The sequence below is a fragment of the Alligator mississippiensis genome, chromosome 14, assembly GCF_030867095.1.
Source record: "Alligator mississippiensis isolate rAllMis1 chromosome 14, rAllMis1, whole genome shotgun sequence".
Classification (NCBI taxonomy): Eukaryota; Metazoa; Chordata; order Crocodylia; family Alligatoridae; genus Alligator; species Alligator mississippiensis.
In genome coordinates, this window is record NC_081837.1 from 38,987,130 (window position 1) to 39,008,676 (window position 21,547).

The following is a 21,547-nucleotide window of genomic DNA, read 5'->3' on the forward strand; positions in this document are numbered from 1 at the left end:
ACTATTTGAAATCCAGTTCCCCTTGTTGTGCAAGTCCATTACAATCAAAAGGATTTAAACCAAGGATGAATTTGGTCTTCTGTAATCCCTTTGTAAACATGCATATCAGCATGCAGCTACTACATAAGTGATTACTTATAATAATGATACAGAGCTAAAAATATCCCTGGCAGTACTGCTGAGGCAGGTGACCACGAGTCTACTTCTATACTCTGCCACTGAATTGCTTTGTGATGCTGATAACGTCACCGAACCTATTTGTGCTTTTTAGTTTCCTCAGATAAAATGAACCTAATTGATACATACCCACCACCCAGGAAGTCTACAGTCTACCCTGGTTTACAATGGGTAGATGCAATGTCCTCCCTCCAAAATTATCGACAAAACTGCTCAACAACTTTCACAGGAACATGATCAGACCCCAATCTTGTGCAAAGAAGTGTTGGATTTTGCAGCACCTTTCTTGGCTTTGCACGTGCACTCCAGAACCTAACTTCCCGGTCCCTGTATTGACAGGTGGGAAAGCCTGGTTTTCAGTCATGTTAACAACACGATTGAAAGCCCTCTTAACATCTGTCAAGACACAGGCTAGCGTGTTTGAAGCCAGGTTAGTTGGCCTTACGGTTGCCTAGGGAGAGCCTACTGAGCTAATAAGATTGAAAAACAATCATTTTGCCTGTCAAGGGAGGACCCCAGGGAGTAAAAGAGATGCCCTATGCACAAAGCAGTCGATCCATTGGTTTAGAGAAGGCAGCTACATCAACGGATATCTTTGCTAACACTGAAAAGGCTAAATCTTTTCGTCCCCCTTGCCCCCCGCCCCATTACAATCCCACTGACATCACTGGGGGGTTACTGATATAATTAAAGGCATAATTTAGCCCTAAGAGTCAGCTTGGTGGCTGCTGAACAGTAACATGCAATAAGAGCAGAATACATCCCGTTAAGACACCCAGCATGTTGTTTATACTTGTAAGACACGCGACTAAAATTTTGGTATCTCTGGTTACAAAACACATCATTTTTGTATTAAAAAGACACACGTACAACACTGGATGTGCCTAGTTTTCTAATAATGACCCCACGCCTTTTATTTCAGCAGAGCGGACGTGATTACCAGTGAAAACAACAGAATTTTTTCACAGAACTTCCCAGCTATCCTTAACGGCACAGAACTATAATGAGCCAAGGGCCAGATTTCACCACTAACTCAAATAGTTTGACCAGAGCCAATGGGGAGGTGAGTTAAGAGTTGCAGAGATCAGACTTCACTTTGTTTCCCAGGGTATCCAGTAGGTTGGAATTGCTAATGGAGTTACACTGAGTGCTGGTTGCTATGAATCATTAACCAGGTCTCACTAACCCCAATACCAACTTAATTTATTCAGAGTTAAATAAATGCCCGTGCAAAAAAAAAAAAAAAAAAAAAAGGCTCTAGGCACCCTAACAATTAATTAGATTTACAGGCATAAACGATGATCACCCTTCAGCAAAAACAAAAAAAAAATCATATACAAATAATGAGTTATCTCAGCCCATCAATAAATCGGAGTAACAAAACACCTCCTTTCTCACCCACTCCTTTAGGAAATACCCTTAACCTTACACTCCAAACCTTGTCTAATACATTACTTTCACAATATGCCTGGAAGGTTAAAATTATTTAGGAACGAGACATCTATTTTGTCCAGTTAAAACTCAGGGCTGCAGTGCAAGATACATTGATGAGTGAGGGACAAGAAACTTTAATTTTATTTTTTTAAAGAGGATGATATACTCTGCTTCCTCAGGTCATGTGCTGAAAAACTGGTGCGATGTAATTTAAATAACTTAGAAGCTTAGGACCTAGCTAAGCCTCTGGGCATGGAATTCCCAGTGACCTCAAAAAGCAGCTCAGCATGAGAACTGCTTACAGGAGCAGGCAGTCTGGGCTGATTTTAACGATGATGCTAAATTCTGAAATGAAGCAGAGAAGATCCTTGTCTCGCAGCAGTTCCTTGCAAAGTTCCTTGTTTTATGCAAGTGGCATAAAAATCTTGCAGCTGCAGAACTGGGCTAAACAGCAGGCTGTGATTTATTTAGCAAATGGCAACGCGCACCGCCGAAAAATATAAAGAGAAGAAAATCGCATTCACCAGCCGGGAAGCTATTGAAGGTTTAGAGCCAAGGAGACAGATGGTTCAAAGGGACCAAATTTCCCCAGCTTCCCTTCCATGTAAATAAATCACGGCTGCATGATATTGCATAGTTAAGCCCTCCAGTAAATCCCTGGTCCTCATTTTGCAACTCCTTCCTTAGTTCTGTCAGCCCACTGATATCAGTCAGACTCCTGTCCAGTAAAGGCGTGTAGAGACAGTACCATTATCCCAGAGCGTGGCAGGTGCTTTATTTCAACAGGTAAGAGGAACCCTGCCAGACTTTTTCTTTTTTCCAAATCCATTGGTATCATCTGAGACACAAAAGATTTTAATCCATCCAGGAGCTATAGGAGAGACTGACAGACCATGAACATACCCAAAAAGAGACAGCAAAAACCAAATGAAATTTTCCTACAAAAGACACGAGTTTGTACTGAGGGTATAAAACTCAAAAGAAATCAAAGTCAACCTCAGCACAAAAGAAAAACTAAACAGATCTGTAAAAATCAACAAACAGGGGAGCCCCGCAGATTTCCCAATCCTTGGTGTATAAAAAGACTTGGCAACTTTACATGAAAATATGGCTTTTTTTTTTTTTTTATTAACAGTATCAAAATATTTTCCAAGGGGTATCCAGAAAACTCACAGTTAGCGGTCAGCGGGCAAGGCAAACAGAGAAGAATTAACCCTTGCCTGTGTGCACACAGCTGCGGTTTCTTCTTTCTCCTCCATTTGGTTGAAGAGCTATCCCCCAAATCAAGCATTTCCATAGCACTGAACAGCCTCAGTGGCCAATGGTCAAATCACTGGAAGTACTGAATTGAATAAGGGACCAGGACAAAAGGAAAAACGCGTTACATTTCAGACCTGTGTCTGAGAGTGGGTGAAGAAAGAAAGTGGATTCTCCTCCTGGGGAGATGAGCATTGTTTCTTTGTTTCAGAGGGAGGAGAATGCACTAAGGAGCTATGGGCTGGCATTCCTGATCTCTGAGGACTATCGGGAAAGGGGTTACTGCCCCTGTAAAGGGGACCCCCCCCCCAAAAAAACCAAAACCAAACGGCCTCATGGAAGCCTTTTCATCTCATCCCAGCTACAGGCACCTGCTGCTGTTTGCGGATCTTGTTGAACAGTTCCATGTACTGCACCATCGAGTCAGCTGGGCTGTAGATGCTGTCGTGCTTGTTGCCAAACACGGATGGGATTCCAGGAGTGTGATTCCCCATGAAGCTTTGCATGAACTCCATTAGCAGGTTCCAGCAGTCATTGGCTACCACACACGGGCAGTATTCCACCTGGCAACACAAACAGCAGCGCTAAGAGATGGAGCAGTGACAGTCATGATAATGTCCCCTCCCTTTTAAATATATATCTGGTTGGCTAACAGCTCATCCAGAGCTGCCCAGCGCTTCGAAGGCAGAAGCGACATGGTTTTCCTTTCGGGGAAGACAAGAAAGAAACATTCCTTAAATCACAAGTAAAACAATGGGCCATCCTGGAGAATGCCCAAGGAAACTCTCCTCAATTGTACTTACAAAAGCCAAGCTGGGGGAGGGAGAGAGAAAGAAAAGGTTATCAGAGAGCTGCAAAAGCAGTCTCTATTAAATGGCCCCAAGCCTTGAGGGGCTACATGGCACAGTGGGTGTTAATGCACAAGCCTTTCAGCTCTGCATACCATGGGTCGAATATCAGGATGCATCGGAAGGTCTTGGGGCTGGAATAACAAGGACGCTGGATGTCAAGAGGGAGGTGCTTTGCTTGATCCCCGGAATAAGGGCAAGGGTGCTACCTGGCAAAGCCCATTGGCAAGGGCTTCGTCTCACTAGGGCTAGGAACAGACATTGCATTTGCCCCCTGACAAGTTGTGCCTGTGCTTGTCCCAGAACAGAAATATCCTGGGATTGGTGTATTGACACATCACCCTTCTAATCAGGGTTCTTTTGCCGTTCATTCAATGACGCAATCCTGGCGTAACCATTCAGGCACACTGTGGGACTACTTGACCCATGGACCTTTTAAGGGCCATGTCCCAGGACAAAGGACATGAACCTCTGAATAATTAAACTTTGTCTTGGGATAACATGGTTTAAAATGCAATGCTTGCTCATAGCCTAGGGCATCAGCCTCATTTTTCTCCCAAAAACATAGCTGTTCCCACAAACCTGCAAAGACAACTGCCTGTGAATGGGGATCCGATTATGACATCCTCTCCTCACCTCTCCATGGGAGCCTGGCTCCTGCTGTGTACTTTGGACGAGCTAGTCAAGTAAAGCAGGGCTGTCTGCTCAGCTGGGGCCCCATACTCGACTTAGGTACTAGACAAGCTTTTGCGCGCAGGCCAGCAAAGGCTGGAGATTACTGCTCGTAGGCACCTAACCCTCACCGGTTTCCAAGGGAGCAGTTACCTAACTGTGTTTGCAGATCTGGGCCTAAATATCGGCTTCCTCTTTTTCTGTGGCATCAAAACCAAGCAATTCATTTTCAAAGGATTTTCCTGCTTCACTCGGTCCTGCTAGGGTGGCTTTTACTCATGCCTCCAATCTCCCCATGAGGCCAGCCTTTACAACCCATAAATCCAATTTCCCCACCAAACACCTTGCGTTCTTTTCCATGCTGCTTCATACACCCTGGAAGATCTGGAGCTAAAAATCTGTAAGCCCGTGGCATTGTGCTTCTACAAATTCACCTCCGTCATGATGCCTAACTGGTGGGCTATGGCTGATGCTTATGACCCGAATCATTAGTCTTGCTGTCACACAGGGAAATCACAATGCAAGGTCGAGGGACCTTTGCTACACTGTGTACTTACAAAACTTATAACAGTGGCACCCCTGATCTCTGGTTGGAGTGTCTCATGAATAGCGTCATCTCCCCACCTGAAATGCCAGGGGAACACTTGTGTTTACAACAAGGAAACATTCCCCCTGCCACATGGTAAATACAAACACAGGGGCGGTGTGACACTGCCCGGGCCCTGCTTGTAATTTGCCCCAAACAGGAAACATAAACACATCTGAAAAATAAATTAGACTTCTGTCTCTTTTTTTTGTAATAACCTGGAGAAGAGTTATTAGCATCTGGCTCAAATTCAGGCTTTTGAGCTTGATGGCATCCCTTTAAAATGAGATTTGTTGGTATTTTTATGTTAATTGCTGCTATAGCAGCTCAAAACACAGAGGAGTTGCATAAGCACTGTCTTTTTTAGAAGAGGTTTGAATACAGCAGTAATATTTGTTAATATAGGCTGGAGAGATGATGTCCAGAGAGGACGGAGTTTCCTGAGTTTCCGCCGATCTTTGATTAATCCATTTTCCCCCTTGTTCAACTGTCTCCACGCAATGGGCAAGCAGAGCCCCACTGTGTGCAGTCAGCAGCCTTTTTGCAAATTGGGCCTAGCAACTCAGAGAAACACACAAGACGCCCGTTCCGAACACGTGGATCTCCAGGCTCGCTCACGTACGCTGCTAGGCAGCAGCACAGGTACAACACCATGTATCCCAACCCCCATTCTTTTTGCCTTAATCATATCCTTCCTCCAAAAGGCCCTACTGCTAACACTTAAGCACCCTAATTTCAAGCTTATGTGCAGGCCCAGTAAATCGGTGGGCTTACTCCCATGTTTTACAGCTACGCAAAGGCAAAATTGGGACCCATACTTCCAGGGCTTCAGCTATAAGTAACCTTCCCATACTGAAACTCTACAAAGATGAAAGTCTATGTAGGCATTCAGCAAACCATTTGTCCACCTTCTTAACTTTAACAAGAGGTTTAAGTTGCATTGAAGCCAAGGAGACTTAAAATTGATGGTTGAATGGTTTCCCGAATCAGTGCCCCTTCCTGTATGCAGGCTGAGCCAGTCAATTCCTCGCCTGTCCTACATTTCAAATGCTGCGAAGAACAGCCTTACCTCCACAGATATGCCACGGGCACTGGGCCCCATGGTAACAGTGCCCACCTTCACCAAGAAGTCACAGTACTGGTACCGCGTTCCCCGGCTCTCTATCTTGTTTGCCTTGGCATTTTGGAAGAAGCCTTTCAGTTTCACCATAAGGATGTCAAAGTTGGCATCTGCTATGAGGCAGGGGCCATTCTCAAAGAGAGCAAAACAGCTGAGGGGATATTCGGAGTTATGCATCACATACATCAGCTTGCCAGCCTGCCCTGAAAGAAGAGCAACAGGGTTTTAGCTGTAAAACAACACTCCTCTCCTGCAGGTTGTCAAGAAGCATCTCTTAGCTTTTCCTTTGTCCTCATCTACCCTCTGTTATTTCTACTGCAAAACTCTTGACATTCTTTATTAATGCTTATGTTCTGCACACTGGATGTATAGATTTTTTTTTGATTTCGCACAGAACAAAGCATTCTTCCTATTTATAGTAACGCTGCTACAATCCCAGAGTATAGTCTGATCCACCATGCTATTCTGGGGTATTTCTGGGAGGTGCTTAAACCAAGAGATAGCCTTTTAAATAGATGACTGCAAGCGGGACTTCCCTCCACTTATAAGACAAAAAAAGACCTGCTACTTTTCTTCTACATTCACGGCTTTGAAGTGATCAGCAAAACCCAGCAGCAGGACAAGGTTTCCGGAAGTACTTTGAGCTGCAAAGCCCAGTATTAACAGCGATCTCTGCATAGGCAACAGCAAAGCCAAGCAAATTCAGACCCTAGGTAGCAAGACAGCTACACAGGCTCAGCAGTGACCTCTGGAGATAATTATAGGAGAGCTGTAGACTCACTATAGTCAAGGTTGAGACTGGCTGTTTGAGTCTTTTTTTTTTTCTCTAAGTGCTCTAAACTCCACATGCTTATCCAGATGGTCCTGAAAATGTCTGTGTGGAGAAGATCCAGGGTAGGTTTAGTGGTACAGATTTGTGGTTAACTGAGAAAAAAAGGGCAACTTTCAATGCTGACACTCACCAGCACGTTCAAAGGGGCTTCTGAACATCAGAAAAGGTGCTCAGACTAGAAACCCCTGTTCTAAAGAGTGGCCTGAGATCAACAGCGATGAATGCAGTGCCAGGATGCTGTCATCAGCCAGAAGAAAAACTTCTGCATGTTTCTCAAGAGAAATCAGCACACACACACACACACACGCACACGCACAAATATCACATTTCAAGCTTTCTAGAATAATGCATCCAATTGACACCAAGAAGAGGTTTCTCTCCTCAAACCCCTTTAGTTTTTTTGGACAGGGGAAAAAGGCCAGCTTCAAAGGCAATGTCTGATACTGGAAGCATTTTAGTCATGTGGTGCGTTTTTTAAAAAGTCATCACAAACCGCAATGGTTGACCCCTGCGCACCATAAACTCCTCTAGGAAAAAAAACGAGCAGTGCACACACTGCAACAAACCTCTAGAAAATGATGTTCTAGCCCAAAAGACGTTTATTTGCAAATCTTTTTCACTCCAGTTAAAATGGAAATTCTGTAACCTTAGCTGAGACGGCACTGCCAGCCCGGGATGTTATTGCTGGGGGGCACCAGGCCTGTGGGTAGTGTTAGTGGTGCAGGCTGGAGTCCAGGGATACCTCAGATATAGCCTCTCTGAGTCAGCAGTGCTCAATCTTTTGGCCACATGGGCCAGGTGAGTCACGTGGAGTGGGTCTGTGGGCCAGAATGGGCCCTGGGTGCCTGGTCTGGGCTCTGTGCCACCTCCCCTTGGCCCTATGCACCCGAATTGGCTGCCATACTGCCTCCCCTGCCCTACACACCTGATCTAGCACGCAGGGCCACACTATCCAGCCCACAGGGCTCCTCAAGGGTCTGGAAATTTGGCAGCAGGGTTGCTCCCCCACCACCAAATTTTTGGACCCGTGGGCAAGGTTCTTTGGGTAGATGTGATATATTTTATTAGGCCAACGGAGTAGTTGGAAAAAAGTTCTTGGCAAGCTTTTGGGCGCAATCACCCTTTGTTAAGTATAGGGAGTCTCTGCCTGACGAAGGGAGACTATGCCCAAAAGCTTGCCAAGAACTTTTTTCCAACTACTCAGTTGGTCTAATAAAAGATATCACATCTACTCAAAGAACCTTGCCTACCTAGGTCCTTGGACCAACACGGCTACAACCAAAAACCCAGAAACCTGGACCTGTGGGGAACTTTGTGGGCTGAATGACATGCCTCCACAGGCCAGAACTGGTCTACAGACCAGGGGGTCAAACACCCCTGCTCTAAGTTGATTTGAATGAAGTTGCTCTAAAACCACATATCTAGTAAGACTGTCTTAAAAACTGGTATTCTACAACAAGCCCTGGGGCAGACAGTGGAAGGGAGAAGGAGAACAGTGATGAATGGATCAATTCACACCTCGGCCCAGGTTGTATTCAACTCCAGTTATTTAAGAACTTGTTTTGATGAATGAGGTCACTTCACACCTCCGTGATTCTCAGCACAAGAAGGAAAAGTCTATGATCTCAATGCAGCTGTAAGCCATCCCTGTGGCAGCAAATACAGCTGTCCCTGGCCCAAGGGAGAGCAAGGGTGATGCATGCAGATAAACGGGAGAGTATAATGTGGCACATTTACACATTCCCTGCATCTGCTTATTGTAGAGCAGCTGTGCCTGAAGCATAATTGCAGTATACCCCAGGAGGTCTTGCCAGCCAGAAGAGACAGGCTGTGAGGCACGGCAGACATGTCCTTAGCTCTGCATTTCCTGGTTTTCCCAGGTTTAAGTACAGATGCATTCTGGAAGGTGTGAGGCACCCTAGCTCTGCAATAACAACTCTGTAGAGAAGTGAACAATACCATGCATTTACAATCACCTGTCTTCTAAGGCTCCTAAAGTGTTTCCAACCTGGAATTGAATCCTCCAACCCCATATGAGGTGGGTCAGGATTGCTATTTCATTTTAGAAGTGGGGGAAAAAACCACAGAGGCACAAAGATTAACCATACCTCACCCAGAATCACACCCAGGTCAGAGAACAGACCTCAGGTCTCTCTCCTACCTGGAGGGCAAAAGTTTTACCAGGAGTCAACAGCCACAAGAGTGAAAGCAGAGCTCCATGCCATCAGCCCTATCAGAATGGCCCACATTGTGGGGACATAGCTGCTAAAGCTGGGGCAGGCAAAGTCTGGTGGATCAAGCCTGCGGCAGACTTCATTTCCCAGCAGCCCCTGCCTGCATCACTGCAGCCAGTTTCCATGGAGACCCCGGCAGGGCAGGACTGTGACAGCATGGGGCCAGGGTTTCCACGGAAACTGGCCCCAGCAGCGCTGGCAGAGAGCGGGGCTGGGTAGGGAGCTGCTCCGGGGCCAGGATCTTGAGCCAGCGACAGCGTGGTCCAGGGCTGGGACAAAACTATGACCTGCTGCCCTTATGCCCTGGGCAGGGGCGTGCAGGCAGCAGATCGCGGCTCTGCCCTGGCTCTGGACCACGCTGTCACTGCTGAAAGATCCCAGCCCCGGAATAGCTCCCTGCCCAGCCATGTGCTCTGCCAGCGCTGCTGGGGCCAGTCTCCATGGAAACCCTGGCCCCGCGCTGTCAGGATGCCACTGCTGCTGGGTAATGGAGTCCAGCCACCAGCTGGATCCACAATTTTGCTCAGCCCTATGCTAATGGGACCACAGCAGCCAGAAGGTGGTACAGACCTGTCCATATAAGCCTTTGTTAGCTGTTAAATAGCAGCCTTCTGTCTGCCCAAGAGATGAATTCACTCTGCCGGCAAAAGAAAAAGATTTTGATTCCACATAGCAGCTTTGAGTGGGGGCATGCTTACAGGAGGTAGAACTGAATCCCGCTAGCAAGATTATACAGCATAGACCGGGCTTGTCTGACCAGCTCTTCCTTCCTACCGCTAGTTCAATCCAGTTCAGTAGCACCATGCTGGGGAGACGACTGGAGAGAAGAAAGGTATAAACAGGAGAAAGAAGAGGCCTCAGAGCTGGCTTTAGCACTCCCAGCTAGAACAATAAGAGGACAATAATTTAACTCATTACGAGAGCAGAGTTCAACCCAACCAGAGCTACCAGCTACTGCAGCCAATATAAGGTTCTCTGCAAAGCATTTCACTCAGATAGCGAAACGACAGGCTGACCTTGGTTGCCCATGGTGGAGGCAGCTGTGTGGTAGGTCTCACAGTCGACACAAAACGTTCCTTGTTTCTCTGCTCCGAGCAGCTCCAGTTTCCTTGTCAGGATTTCAACCGTCTGTTGGACACTCTTCCCCTCTGCCACTGGCATCTGAGATACACTATCGAAGAGGAGTTACAGAAAAGAGTCAATAACCATAGATACCGAGACACCTTAACCAAGGCAGAATGCAATACAGCCAGACAACAGCGTTTTGCATCTAGAACAGAGATTAAAAGCCGACACGTGATGACCATTTGCTTTGTAAAGCATTTGGACGGTACTGTCAGCATTACTTTCATCTATCTTATCCGCTCACACTAGTGATTCTCAACCAGGGTGCCAGGGTACCCTGGGGTACCCTGAGATCCTTCCACATAATGTTAGCACAGTTGGTTATACAAACCCAAAGATTTCAAACAGACTTCCATGGCTGAGGGCTTTCTGAGTGCTTTACATTGGAAAAACTGCTCTATTATTTTCCCATGTTCAAGAAATGAAAACTAAGAGGCGGCACTTTCTAACGGGCACCTCTAATTTATCCAGGGATGCCTTGAGTCTAAAAAGAATGAGAACTGCTGCTCTCGGCTTCTCAGGGCAAGGACGATGCTACTCAGTGCCTTGTTCATGTTTGTGCCTGAAGCATTACAGTACTAAACACGACTAGCAAATGTAACAAACACCTCTAAAGGCTGTAAAAGGACCGCTGTGATCATGTAATCTGGCTTTTTATGCAACACAGGTCACAGAACCTTACCCGGTAACTTCTACCTTGCTGAACGACAGCAGCAGTTCCCAAACTAGGGGCTGTGAGGCCTTGGCATGGGGTCTGCCGGTGGGCCACACACACTGCTAGGTCCCACATACTTTTCTCATGCTTCCAGTGAAACGTTTGATGATAAACCTGCACTGCTAGCTTGCGAGAGAAATGGAGGATGGACTGCTCCGTGAGTACAAAGCCCTGAGCTAGATAGCGGGTCTTTTACAAAGACGTCCTGTCTCAGGTTAGAGACAGGTCCACAGAAGAAACCCTCGCTTCCAAGAGCAGGCAGGCACACCCAAAAGCCCCACGTCTGGCATTTTCAGTCCACTCCATGTCAACCCTGCTGTTCTCCACAACCCAGAAAGCCCTACAGACAATGGTTATTTGCCCTGCACAAAGTGCCACAGCGACAGCCCGATGCCATTCCTGCCGCCCCTATAAACATAGGACGAGCATCGCAAGGAAGAAGCCTCGGCCAGGCAGGACTGCTTCGCACCCGGCGTCTGCCCTGTTCCGGTGACAACAGCAGACACCCAGAGCACGACTTTGTCCCCAAGGCCATTTTGCCTTTTTGCCAAGGGGACCCTGCGTCTCTGTTCTGATACAGCGGCACCTCCGTGCCCCTGACGCCTGGTGCCATCACAGCCCTGTATTTGCAGCTGCGACGCTGACCTGGCTTGATCCAGCCTGATCTCTTGTCAGTTCCTCTCAACCCTGTCTACCTCCCAGCCCCTTGCTCACCAGGGGCCTCATCCCACTCCTCACCGCCTGCTCCCGGTGGTGGTACCGCAGGCGGGTGCTGAGTGGGGCCTGGATCTTCAGACCCCTGTGCATTGAGGGGCAGCTCAGCCTGCACCCCTCCCCCCATGGGGGGATCTCACCTGCCCTCGCCCCTTTGCTCCCTGCAAGCCTCCCCCCAGCCCGCACACATCCGGGGCCCTACCAGGTGACCCCCATGCTGGGCCCAGCGCTCCCGGCCAGCCCCTGCCTACTCGGGATCCTCTTTGCAGGCGCGGGGACCGCCTCTCCCGAGCAGGAAGCGGAGTTTCTAGCCCAGCCCCGTCCTCTCCCGCTGGAAGGGGTGGGAAGCCGAGTAGGAAATGATGTCAGGCGGCCAGAAGTGGGTGGGGAGGCCGAGCTACGACGCTGGGAGGGGATGGAGGGGGGGCAGGAGACAGGGGCAACCCGCTGCTGATGCGGGCAAGCGCGGGTTCCTCCGCCGCTGATCCGGGGGCACGTGGGCAGCGGACAGACGAGCAGCTGCCCTTCACACGCGGTTCAGTAGCTCACACCCGTCCCAGCTCTGGCCTACACACATCAGCCCCGTCTGCCCCTTGTAAAAAAAAAAAAAAAAAAAGAATGAAAAAAGAAAAGAAAGTAAAAATTGGGCGGCGGCGCCTTTAAGAGCGAACGTTCGGACACGCCTGTCGCAATGGTCGGAACGTTGAGAGTCGCAACGTTCCATCCGCGCCTGCGCGCCGCGTTGCTCCCCTCCGCCCACGTGTGCGCGGATCGCCATGCCGAAGGCCAAGCGGGCCAAGGGGAGCGCGGGGCCGGGGGAGGCGGTGCGGAGCCTGCCTCTGGCCGAGCAGATCCTGCAGGGCCAGGCGGTGCGGCCCAGCCGGAGGACGAAGAAGCGCGGCGCGGCCGCGGAGGCGGAGGACGAGTATGTGGATGAGAAGCTGTCGCGAAAGATCCTGGAGCAGGCGCGGATCCAGCAGGAGGAGCTGGAGGCCGAGCACTGCCCGGGCCGGGGAGCCGAGCCGCCGAGGAAGACCACGGTGTTGGGTGAGCGGGGCGGGGGAGTAGCTGAGAAGAGATGTCAACCCGATCCCCTTCGATCCCCCCCACCCTGAGCCCCGAGGGCAGGTCGTGGCGCTGGCAGGGGCACGGTTCTGCCTTCCAGGGGAGAGGAGGGCAAACCCTACACCACCCCGCGCTGTCCCACACCTGCCTTCTCATCCCTTTTGATCCATGCTCTCTCCCTATAGTGTCTGATCACCTTCCAGAGACGTTTAGGGCTGGAAGGGACCTCGTGGGATCATCGGGTCCAGCCCGCTCTGCTCTGGCAGGAAAGACATTTTAGTCTTCCCACAAACGCAGGTCTCAGCCCCCTGTGGGTCTTGTCTTCCGAGCAGCACACTGCAGAAGTAGAGAAGTCCTGCAAGAAAGTCAGGACTGAATCCCTGCTTCTTGATGTCCAGTCCCTGGCTTTATTCCCTGGGTCCTTGAACGTGAAATTCTCCCTGCCCTAAATCACCGTAGGTTGTTCCTGTCTATTGATAAACAGCAGCTGACCTAGGGCAGGGATGGGATGAATTCCCACTGGGATTGATTGATCAAGTATGCTCCTTAAAGACAAAAGGGGTGAGCTGTGGTTTTATGTTCCATTTTAATAACATAAACAGGGAGTAGGGAAGGTCAGACATGGACCGGACACCCCTCAGTACTCCTGCTACAATAGAGATCGTTCCCTACGTCAGACTCCCTTCTAGCCAAGCTCTGTAGCAGCCTGCATACATGCTACTGCTTAGCTAGCACGTCAGCCTGTTTTTGTCACTGTAGATGGTATTGCTGTGCGGTCAAACCTAGCAGATTGAGCTGAATGGATGTCTTTCTGTCATACTAGTGATGTTTTGGACTAGGGCCGTTGCTAGGCCAGGATGCTGTAGCTGTGGGACAAACCACGTTCACTGCAAATACTGACAAAGAGCACTGGAAAGAAATTATTTAGATTCTACCTTGGGAACTTGCTTCATGTATATGTGGCCATTAAAAAGTATAGAATCATAGAACATTAAAGTTGAAAGGGACCTCAGGAGGTCATCTAATCCAGGCCCCTGCTCAGAGCAGCACCTGTCAACCTAAAGTAATCCTCGGACATGGGAAATCTGAAAACCTTTTATTTGCTGTTACCTGGAACATCTAAGCTAACTGAAAGACCAAAGAGAAATATTATATCTTGTATATTAAAGTTGATGGGACTGCTCTCATGTGTGATGTCAAAGGTGTGTGTGAATGCATGGACCTGTAAGCTCAGCCCCTGAGGCAGCTTTCCCTGTGTCTGTGGGCATCCATCCTCAAACAAGGTTTGGGGGGTAAAAAAAGTGTTTAAAAATAGGGCAGTGCTATTGCAAAGCTACAAGAAAAGCAGGGGGAACGCGGGTGCAGAGGTAGGACTGGGAGCTGCTTATAACTCAAATCATTAGAACTTCAGATTGGCAGGGTCTCTCTCAATAATGATGTTGCGGTTCAGATGTGCTCTGTTTAATCAAATGTGGGTGGCAGTCCTCACTGTGTCTTCAGCCAAGGCCTGGCAGTCTCTGGTGCCCATCCGCTTGGGCTATTGGACTTCTTCACATTGACCTCTCAAACTACTCATCACTATAGAAGAGGTGATGAGAGACTATGGTATGGAGAGCTAACTGGTACAGCACAGAGGTGCTTAGTTTTCCAATTTGTCCAAGCCTAACCGTGCCTTGTTTGGTTTAGGATCTGCATCTCGCGATGGGGATTCCGATGCAGAGGACGATGACGAGTGGCCCACACTGGAGAAAGCCACATCCATGGAGAAGGAGGAGTATTGTGAAGAGGTGACAGTGAACCCTGAGGATGAGAGAGCCATCGAGATGTTCATGAACACGAATCCACCGCTAAGGTAGAAGATGAGCCTCTGAGCTGCAGTGTGGCACTTCTGAGCAGCGGGCAGTATCTTCTGCCACCATGCGGCACTGGAATAGGGTTAACATTTCATGGAAGCGCATGGATGGGGGTGGCTGCCTAAAGTGCTGTTCCCCACCTGTCGTTGGGGAAACTGAGGCATGGAGAATTGTCTTGTTCAAGCTCATAAAGGAAGTCTGAGGGAGGGCTAGGAACAGAGCCCAGGAGTCCTGATGGCCCCTTTCTGGGTGCCAAGCAGCAGATAGTACTCCATTTTCGAGAACTGATGCATGTGTGGCACAAACTCCCTGTTCCTAAATACTGTGTGCAGTACCTGAGATCAGGGCCCAGTTGTTATTGGGCAGTAGGCAGTCCCAGCCCCAAGATCTGGCAGTCTGAAAAGTTAAGACATGTAAAGCATAGAGGGGGAAACAAGTACAGATTCAGGAACTGACTTGTCCATGGTCCACAGTAGCCCTGTGGCAGATCTTAGACTAGAACTGGCGTCTCCTGAAACCTAGTCTGGGGCTCAGTGCACTAGAGCAGGGGTGGTCAGCTTGTTGTGAGATGTGTAGCCTCTGTTTGTGGCAGGCAGCAGATTGGGGAGGGAGCAGAAAGCAGAGCAGCGGGTTGGACAGGAGAGGAGAATTGAAGTGGCACCTGGAATGGTGCAGGGTTTAAGCTGTGCGATGCATGCCAAAATGGTTGTCCCCCACTGCACTAGCCTAATCTGCCTTGACAAAGAGCTGGCTTCTTGCATCCATTTCCAGAGCTAATTCCAACTTGTTTTCTTTCTCTGTGTTTGCCAGGAGAACCCTAGCTGATATCATCATGGAGAAGATCACAGAGAAGCAGACAGAGGTGGAGACGGTTATGTCAGAAATATCAGGCCTCCCCATGCCCCAGCTTGACCCCCGGGTGCTGGAGGTTTACAAGGGTGTCAGAGAAGTAAGAGTTGTTATATAGCATAGACCAGTATAACTAATATAAACCAGACCCAACGGCTGTTGTGGCTGATATTCTCTGTTGTGGTGGCTTGTGATGAAAAAGTCTCTTTACTTGCTACAGACATGGCTGTTTACTTGCTACAGCCCCTTCTGGGACGGCTGTTACAGTGCTGTGTAGCACTTCAGAGTAATTCAGAAGACCGTGAATTCTGCAGATGCTCCCCTTCCATCATAACTGCTCTAGACAAATATGTTGATTTAGGGCTTTGTGTTGAGAGGCTTTTTACTGCTGAGCTGGCGGTAAGTTAGCAGATTCTGGAGCTAATGCTAAAATTCTTTCATGACGAGGAGCCTGGAAAAGTTTGTAAGTGGAGGAGAGTTTCGGTACAATTAGTGTAGACCAGCATTGATGCCATGTCTTCAGGCTTTTCTGAGTGTTCTCTCATGCTCTTTCTTCCCAAATAGAACCACAGCTGTTCACCTAGCACCTCTCACTGAAGGAGTGGGAAGTACTTTTCAAATATTACATCCTCCAGACTACTGTGTCTGGAGTTGGCAAGGTGCCCTAGCCCTTTAACAACCATTCACTCTTAGTTGTTCGGTCTTTCTCAGGGTGACACATGCAATTAGTAACAGACTGTGGAAAGCGTGTGTAGCAGTTCCTTATCCTAACCGCTAGTATTCACTCGCTTTTTTAAGGTGCTGTCCAAGTACAGGAGCGGCAAACTCCCCAAGGCATTTAAGATTATCCCTGCTCTGTCTAACTGGGAGCAGATCCTGTACATTACAGAGCCAGAAACGTGGACAGCAGCTGCCATGTATCAGGCAACCAGGTAAGATGCAATCACTTTGCCTTTGAAAAGCTGGCTGATTTGGTGCATTTACAGCAGAAGCTTCCATCAATGGATAATAACTGGTGACAAACCATTATACATGTCATGGGAGATGGGTGAAGCTCAGATGATTGCTTGGGTGCACTGAAGTGTCTGGAATGGAGAGTGAGCATTCAGTTATTTCCCACACCCTTGTTCCTGCCAGGATTTTCTCATCTAACTTGAAGGAGAGGATGGCCCAGCGGTTCTATAACCTGGTGCTGCTCCCTCGCGTGAGGGATGACATTGCTGAATACAAACGCCTCAACTTCCACCTTTACATGGCTTTGAAGAAGGCCTTGTTCAAGCCAGGTGCCTGGTTCAAAGGTAAAAGGAAACTGAGGTGCAGGAGGGGCTGGGCTGACTTTCAACACAGCTACCTCATGCAGAAAGGCAGGGCTGGGCTCTCTGTGTGTTCCTTGTTCCCCGGTGTCATTAGAAATGGTGTGGGAGAGACCTGGGTGGAGGACTTAGTATTTTCCTGCTGTCTTTGGCCTCGTGGAAACAACATTTCTTATCCATGGCACAGCTAAGTTCTGCACATGGTGACCCCAGGTGCGCTTGAGAGTTTAAAAAGAGGGAGGAATATGAACATAAGTATAAGATAGGAACAAGAAAGTAAGAGGTGGAAGTGCTTTCTGGGTGCAGAAGAGAAGACTCTTGAACCACCAGCTACCAGATCACAGTATTCCATCACCAAAATTTAATTGGCATCCCAGATTATTCAAGTGCCCTCAAAAAAAAGACAGAACAAGCCCTCTAGTTCTGTCGGGGTGGGCTCTGCCTCCAGCAGGCTCTCAATTAGTTAGAGGTTGGGTCTGGTTCTACCTTCCTGTCTGTCGATGAATAGAATGAGGCTGGTGCTAAGGGAATACCAGGGCAGAGAGGAATGAGACCACGTTGTGGCTCCAGCCGTGTTCGATCTGTCCCATGTCCAGAGTGGATGCCCAGGCAGGAGGCGCTAACATCTTACTGAGATCTCATTCTTGTGGCTTGGACAGGCACACAGATTGGGAGTAGGAGGGTGGGGGGTACCAAACTGGCTGGAGCCTGAGGCTGAGAGTCCCCCAGCTCCATGAATAATGTGTTTTAACTCTTCCTCGATGCCCATTCCAGGGATCCTGATTCCCCTGTGCGAGTCGGGGACATGCACGCTGCGGGAAGCCATCATTATAGGGAGCATCCTCACCAAGTGCTCTATCCCCGTGCTTCACTCCAGGTACCGTGGGGCTGGCCGGGCTGTCTGCTGGGCACATGAAGAAATGGGGATGGACACATTCTGCCACCCTCCAGGGAATCCTGTAGCAATGCCAGGGACCTGCCAGAAGCTGTGCCTGTACTTTCATAGGGATTGGAAAGGCCTAGCTCCCACCTGCCCTAGGGTTGGGTGGGTCCTTCCAGGGCTGTATGCCATCCCACCACTTCCCAGGAGACCCCCATCACCATTCTAAAAGCTCACCTTGCTGGAGATTTCTTTGTATCAGGAGGCACCCTTAAACTACAGCCACACTTTTCCCTAGCTCAGCACATCACCAGCCATCTTTGCAGTGTTTGCAAGTATGTCGCATACTTGCAGCCTTCTCATTTAGTGCCCAGTCCATTGGGAGTGGCGGAAGTGAGCAGTAGGCAAGACCAGGCTGTTACAGTTACTTTTGCTGCCAGCTGTCCCAGAGTACAGGATCAGGGAGGAGTCAGTCTGCATAGTGGCAGGGCACACAGCGAGACTGTCCATTACTTCAGAGCAGGGTGGCATGTACCCCATACCCAGCTATGTGGCCTTGTGGGAATATGTGCTTATTAGCTGGGATGGGAAGGAAGAAGGGGACTGGCCACTCCAGTGCCCTTGTAGCCAATGCCCCTGTGTGGCTCCCTGGGTCTTCTGGAGGTTGAGAGAGTTATGGGGAATGGCTAGCTGTGCACGGGCTCATGCCCAGCTCTAGAATAGAGGGGTAGGGACAGCCTCCATCCCATGGGGCAGATCTCTTCAGTTGGAAAGGGTTTGACAGGCACCTGCCTCAGGCCTACCTACTTCTCCATGCACACTTGGACTCCGCTGTCCCCTTGCAGTGCGGCCATGCTGAAGATCGCCGAGATGGAGTACAGTGGCGCCAACAGCATCTTCCTGCGCCTCCTCATCGACAAGAAGTACGCGCTGCCCTTCCGCGTGGTGGATGCCCTGGTCTTTCACTTCCTGGGCTTCCGCAGGGACCAGCGCACCCTGCCCGTGCTGTGGCACCAGTGCTTCCTGACCTTCGTCCAGCGCTACAAGGAGGACCTGTCCTCGGAGCAGAAGGAGTCCCTGCTGGAGCTGCTGAAGTTCCACTGCCACCCGCAGATATCACCTGAGATCAGGAGGGAGCTGGTGAACTCCAAGACTCGGGATGTGGAAGGGCTGCAGCCGATGGCGATGGAGTGACAGGGGACAACAGCAGGGAGGCAGAGACTCCTTCCATCAGTAAAAAGCTGCAGCCCGGGGCTGTCTTATTACTCATCCCTTGCTGGAGAATCTACATGGATGAGAGTGAGAGGCCCTGCTTGGGAGCTAAACCTTTAGACTCAGCTTGGGACTGTACATCTGCCACTGGGATCCCAAGACTGTCTCTCTTGCCCAGCAGATGAGAACAGGCTGGGTTCTCTCCATCTGGGCTTACCCTCCCCTCCCTCCAGCTTGAGTGGTGGAAGCTGCCTGCTTCAGGTCTGAGCAGTGCTGATAGTCATGCTCTTCTTGACCTGATGCCAGCAGTGTGGCACTGGGGGGAGGGCATAGGAATCTGACCTGTTTCTGTGTCTGAGAATAAAACCTGTTCCCTGTACCTTCTGAATGGGCTGTAACATCTGCTGGAACTAAAAAGGCCCCTTTTAAGGTCCTTGCTGCTGGTCATACCCTGTGGCAGGGAGCTGTCTCCTTTCGGAAGAGCTTTTTGTGGGGTCACCGACAGCATGTGTGGTGTCCCATCCCCTGTCCTGCCAGCATAGCCAACCTTTGCGTGCTTCCTAAAGAACCCTCTCCCCTTTCCTAGGGGTGTGTGGCCTGCACTCTTTCCTCTGTAGGGATTTGCCTTTTATTTCACTGAGGATTCATTGCAAAGGCTGCCCTTGCTTCTACGTGCTTCTCGGGCAGTGTCCTTGAGGAGGCGCCGTGTCTGTGTTTACAGAGGAGAATCATTCGCTCCCTGGCTGAGGTAGTCAGCGCAGTGCAGTGAATGAGCGCAGCGGCTGTGAACATGGCAGGAGGAACAGTGTGATCCAAAGAGGGGCGAGCTCTGGGAAACCCAGCTAATGCTGCAGGTTTGTTTGCTGAGACAGAACCCCCCAGGACCGCCACTTGCTAGCATGGAGGTTGCTACCCAATTAGCAGAGCTCTCAGCAGTGTTTAGCACGAGCCATCGCAGGGGAAGTGCTCTGCATGGAGCCAACCAATTGCACTGCTTCGCGCCAAAGTGCTCTGGGTGGCTTCTGTGAACGGGAGCTTCATCAGAGCCAGGAATTAATAGCCCTGAGCAAGGGGCTGTGGCAGAAAGGTGAAACCAGGCAGCTTGGTGTTTCAGAGCAGGTTCAGTGGGGGACGTGATGTGGCACTCGGCGACCCCAGGGTCTTCTCATTTAGCTCCTGCCACTGGTACCGGCTTGGGTGAGCCATTTAGCTTCCCGCTACAAGTAAGGTGGATGATGGTCCCAGCAGGTTCCCTTGCTACCTCTCTGCATGGTTGTGACAGTACTCCTCCCATGCTCACCTCCAAAGGGGGGCTATAGAGCGGTGAGATTGGGGGTGGCTGTGACAGAGAACAAGTGCTGAGCGGGATGGAGCTCTTGGGGCTTTCTGCTCTCCAAGTTGTTACTGCCCAAGGGCTAGGCAGGCAGTGGGACTCTGTTAAAATGATTGGTTTGATCTCCACTTCAAGGCCCATGGCTCTGGTATTACCAGAGCCATTAAACACCCAAGCCTAAAGCACACTGAGCACCCCTAGTCCCACAGCCTTCCAGCCACGCTTGAGGCCCCGACCTTTCAGTCAGCAGGGCCATGCTCTCTTTCCTTCCACCTCGGCAGCTATTCAGGCTACTGTACAAATTTAGCTGAGGGAGGCCGTGGCAGAGGACAGGACCTGCCTTCGTACAGGCATGGGGAGGCCCCGAGGTGGCTACTGCCCGGTTAGACTCATGCCTAGTCACAAGTGAGTTGGAAGCAGGTCCACGCTGGAACAAGTTCCCAAAGTGACTTCTCATGCCTGCTCTGGGAAGTCAGGCCAGAGGACAAGTGTGTGCAAGAAAAGTCCAGCTGCCCATTCCCACGTACAGCTAGCATCTGCTCCGTTGGTTTTAAAAGAGACCAAGCTGCTGTCCACCATGCTGAGTGTGGCGGTCTTCATCTCTTACATCCAGATGCGTTCATCTGGGCAAATCTGTGGGCTTGTAGTGAAGGCAGGTTTTGTTTGGGCCTCCCGTGGCAATGGCTGCCACATCCCCAGGGCAGGCAGGAGGGGACGAGCTGGAGCCCTCGTTCCACCTGAATGGCCCATTCTGTCCCATCTGCTCTTTGGGTAACCTCTCCTCTGCCCTGGCTGTGGGAAGGAAAGTCGGGCTGTCACCGCCAGGTGGCAGAGCCCTGTCAGGCAAGGAGGGAGATGGAGCTGAGAGCAGTGCCTGCAGATGGAGGCAGGGCAGAGGGGCTTGTGTGCCCGGGAGGCATTGAGAGGGAGGGGTCTTGGCCCTGCCAGGTTCCCAGAGCCCCTTTCCAATCAGGTGGACCAAATCTGGGGGTGGGATGTGAGGGGGACTCGTGGTTCTCTGTCGCTGACTCTTTCCATGTGATCTCACCTGTGTCATGGGGGCAGTGCTGGCCCTGCAGAAAGATGGGATTCAGGTTCTTGCAGTGGTGGGGAGCCTGAGATGCTGCTCTGCCAGGCCTGGTTAGTCCTATTGGGGTTGCAAGGGCTGCCCTTCAGAGCACGAAGCTGGCCTGCGAGGGGGTTATGCGCTTGCTGTGCTTGCTGCCTTCTCGCAGGGGACCTGGCAGGAAGAAAGGGCCCTCGCCAGCAGGTCAGGGCCGCTTGCCACAGCCTGCAGAAAAGCGCGTGGTGCATCAGCTCTTGGAGAT

At 50.1% G+C, this 21,547-nt stretch overlaps 2 protein-coding genes across 4 annotated transcripts; one reads left to right on the forward strand and one right to left on the reverse strand.

The window, feature by feature from the left end:
* Nucleotides 1–1,363: 1,363 nt before the first annotated feature.
* Nucleotides 1,364–12,110, reverse strand: MED20 (mediator complex subunit 20). 3 transcript variants are annotated; one of them, XR_001371485.3, is made up of 5 exons: nucleotides 11,917–12,110; nucleotides 10,177–10,331; nucleotides 6,044–6,297; nucleotides 4,946–5,012; nucleotides 3,341–3,431 (listed from the first exon to the last, which is right to left on the reverse strand). XR_001371485.3 is itself a non-coding variant. In XM_014593526.3 (4 exons), the coding sequence occupies exons 2-4, from the start codon at nucleotides 10,319–10,321 to the stop codon at nucleotides 3,216–3,218; spliced, it is 615 nt and encodes a 204-aa protein (XP_014449012.1). In that variant the 5' UTR covers nucleotides 10,322–10,331; nucleotides 11,966–12,109; the 3' UTR covers nucleotides 1,364–3,215. The 3 variants fall into 3 exon arrangements, 2 of the variants coding, with proteins under 2 accessions (XP_014449012.1, XP_006278829.1); XM_014593526.3 differs by lacking the exon at nucleotides 4,946–5,012 and having other exon boundaries at nucleotides 1,364–3,431; nucleotides 11,966–12,109; XM_006278767.4 differs by lacking the exon at nucleotides 4,946–5,012 and having other exon boundaries at nucleotides 1,364–3,431; nucleotides 11,917–12,108.
* A 106-nt stretch (nucleotides 12,111–12,216) lies between these two features.
* On the forward strand, nucleotides 12,217–19,265 carry BYSL (bystin like). The gene is made up of 7 exons (XM_006278778.4): nucleotides 12,217–12,761; nucleotides 14,466–14,631; nucleotides 15,443–15,581; nucleotides 16,280–16,413; nucleotides 16,619–16,779; nucleotides 17,569–17,671; nucleotides 18,520–19,265. The coding sequence occupies exons 1-7, from the start codon at nucleotides 12,491–12,493 to the stop codon at nucleotides 18,866–18,868; spliced, it is 1,323 nt and encodes a 440-aa protein (XP_006278840.2). The 5' UTR covers nucleotides 12,217–12,490; the 3' UTR covers nucleotides 18,869–19,265.
* The last annotated feature ends 2,282 nt before the right edge of the window (nucleotides 19,266–21,547 follow it).

Bases quoted from the DNA above. Each gene is read 5' to 3' on its own strand.
- MED20 (XM_006278767.4), bottom strand. The intron at 6,298-10,176 runs GTCAGCCTGTCG...CTCTTCTTTCAG, and splicing joins CTCCACCATGGGCAACCAAG to GGCAGGCTGGCAAGCTGATG. The intron at 3,432-6,043 runs GTAAGGCTGTTC...TTGTGTTGCCAG, and splicing joins CCCGTGGCATATCTGTGGAG to GTGGAATACTGCCCGTGTGT.
- BYSL (XM_006278778.4), top strand. From the start codon at position 12,491: ATGCCGAAGGCCAAGCGGGCCAAGGGGAGCGCGGGGCCGGGGGAGGCG. The intron at 14,632-15,442 runs GTAGAAGATGAG...TGTGTTTGCCAG, and splicing joins AACACGAATCCACCGCTAAG to GAGAACCCTAGCTGATATCA. The intron at 16,780-17,568 runs GTAAAAGGAAAC...TGCCCATTCCAG, and splicing joins GCCAGGTGCCTGGTTCAAAG to GGATCCTGATTCCCCTGTGC.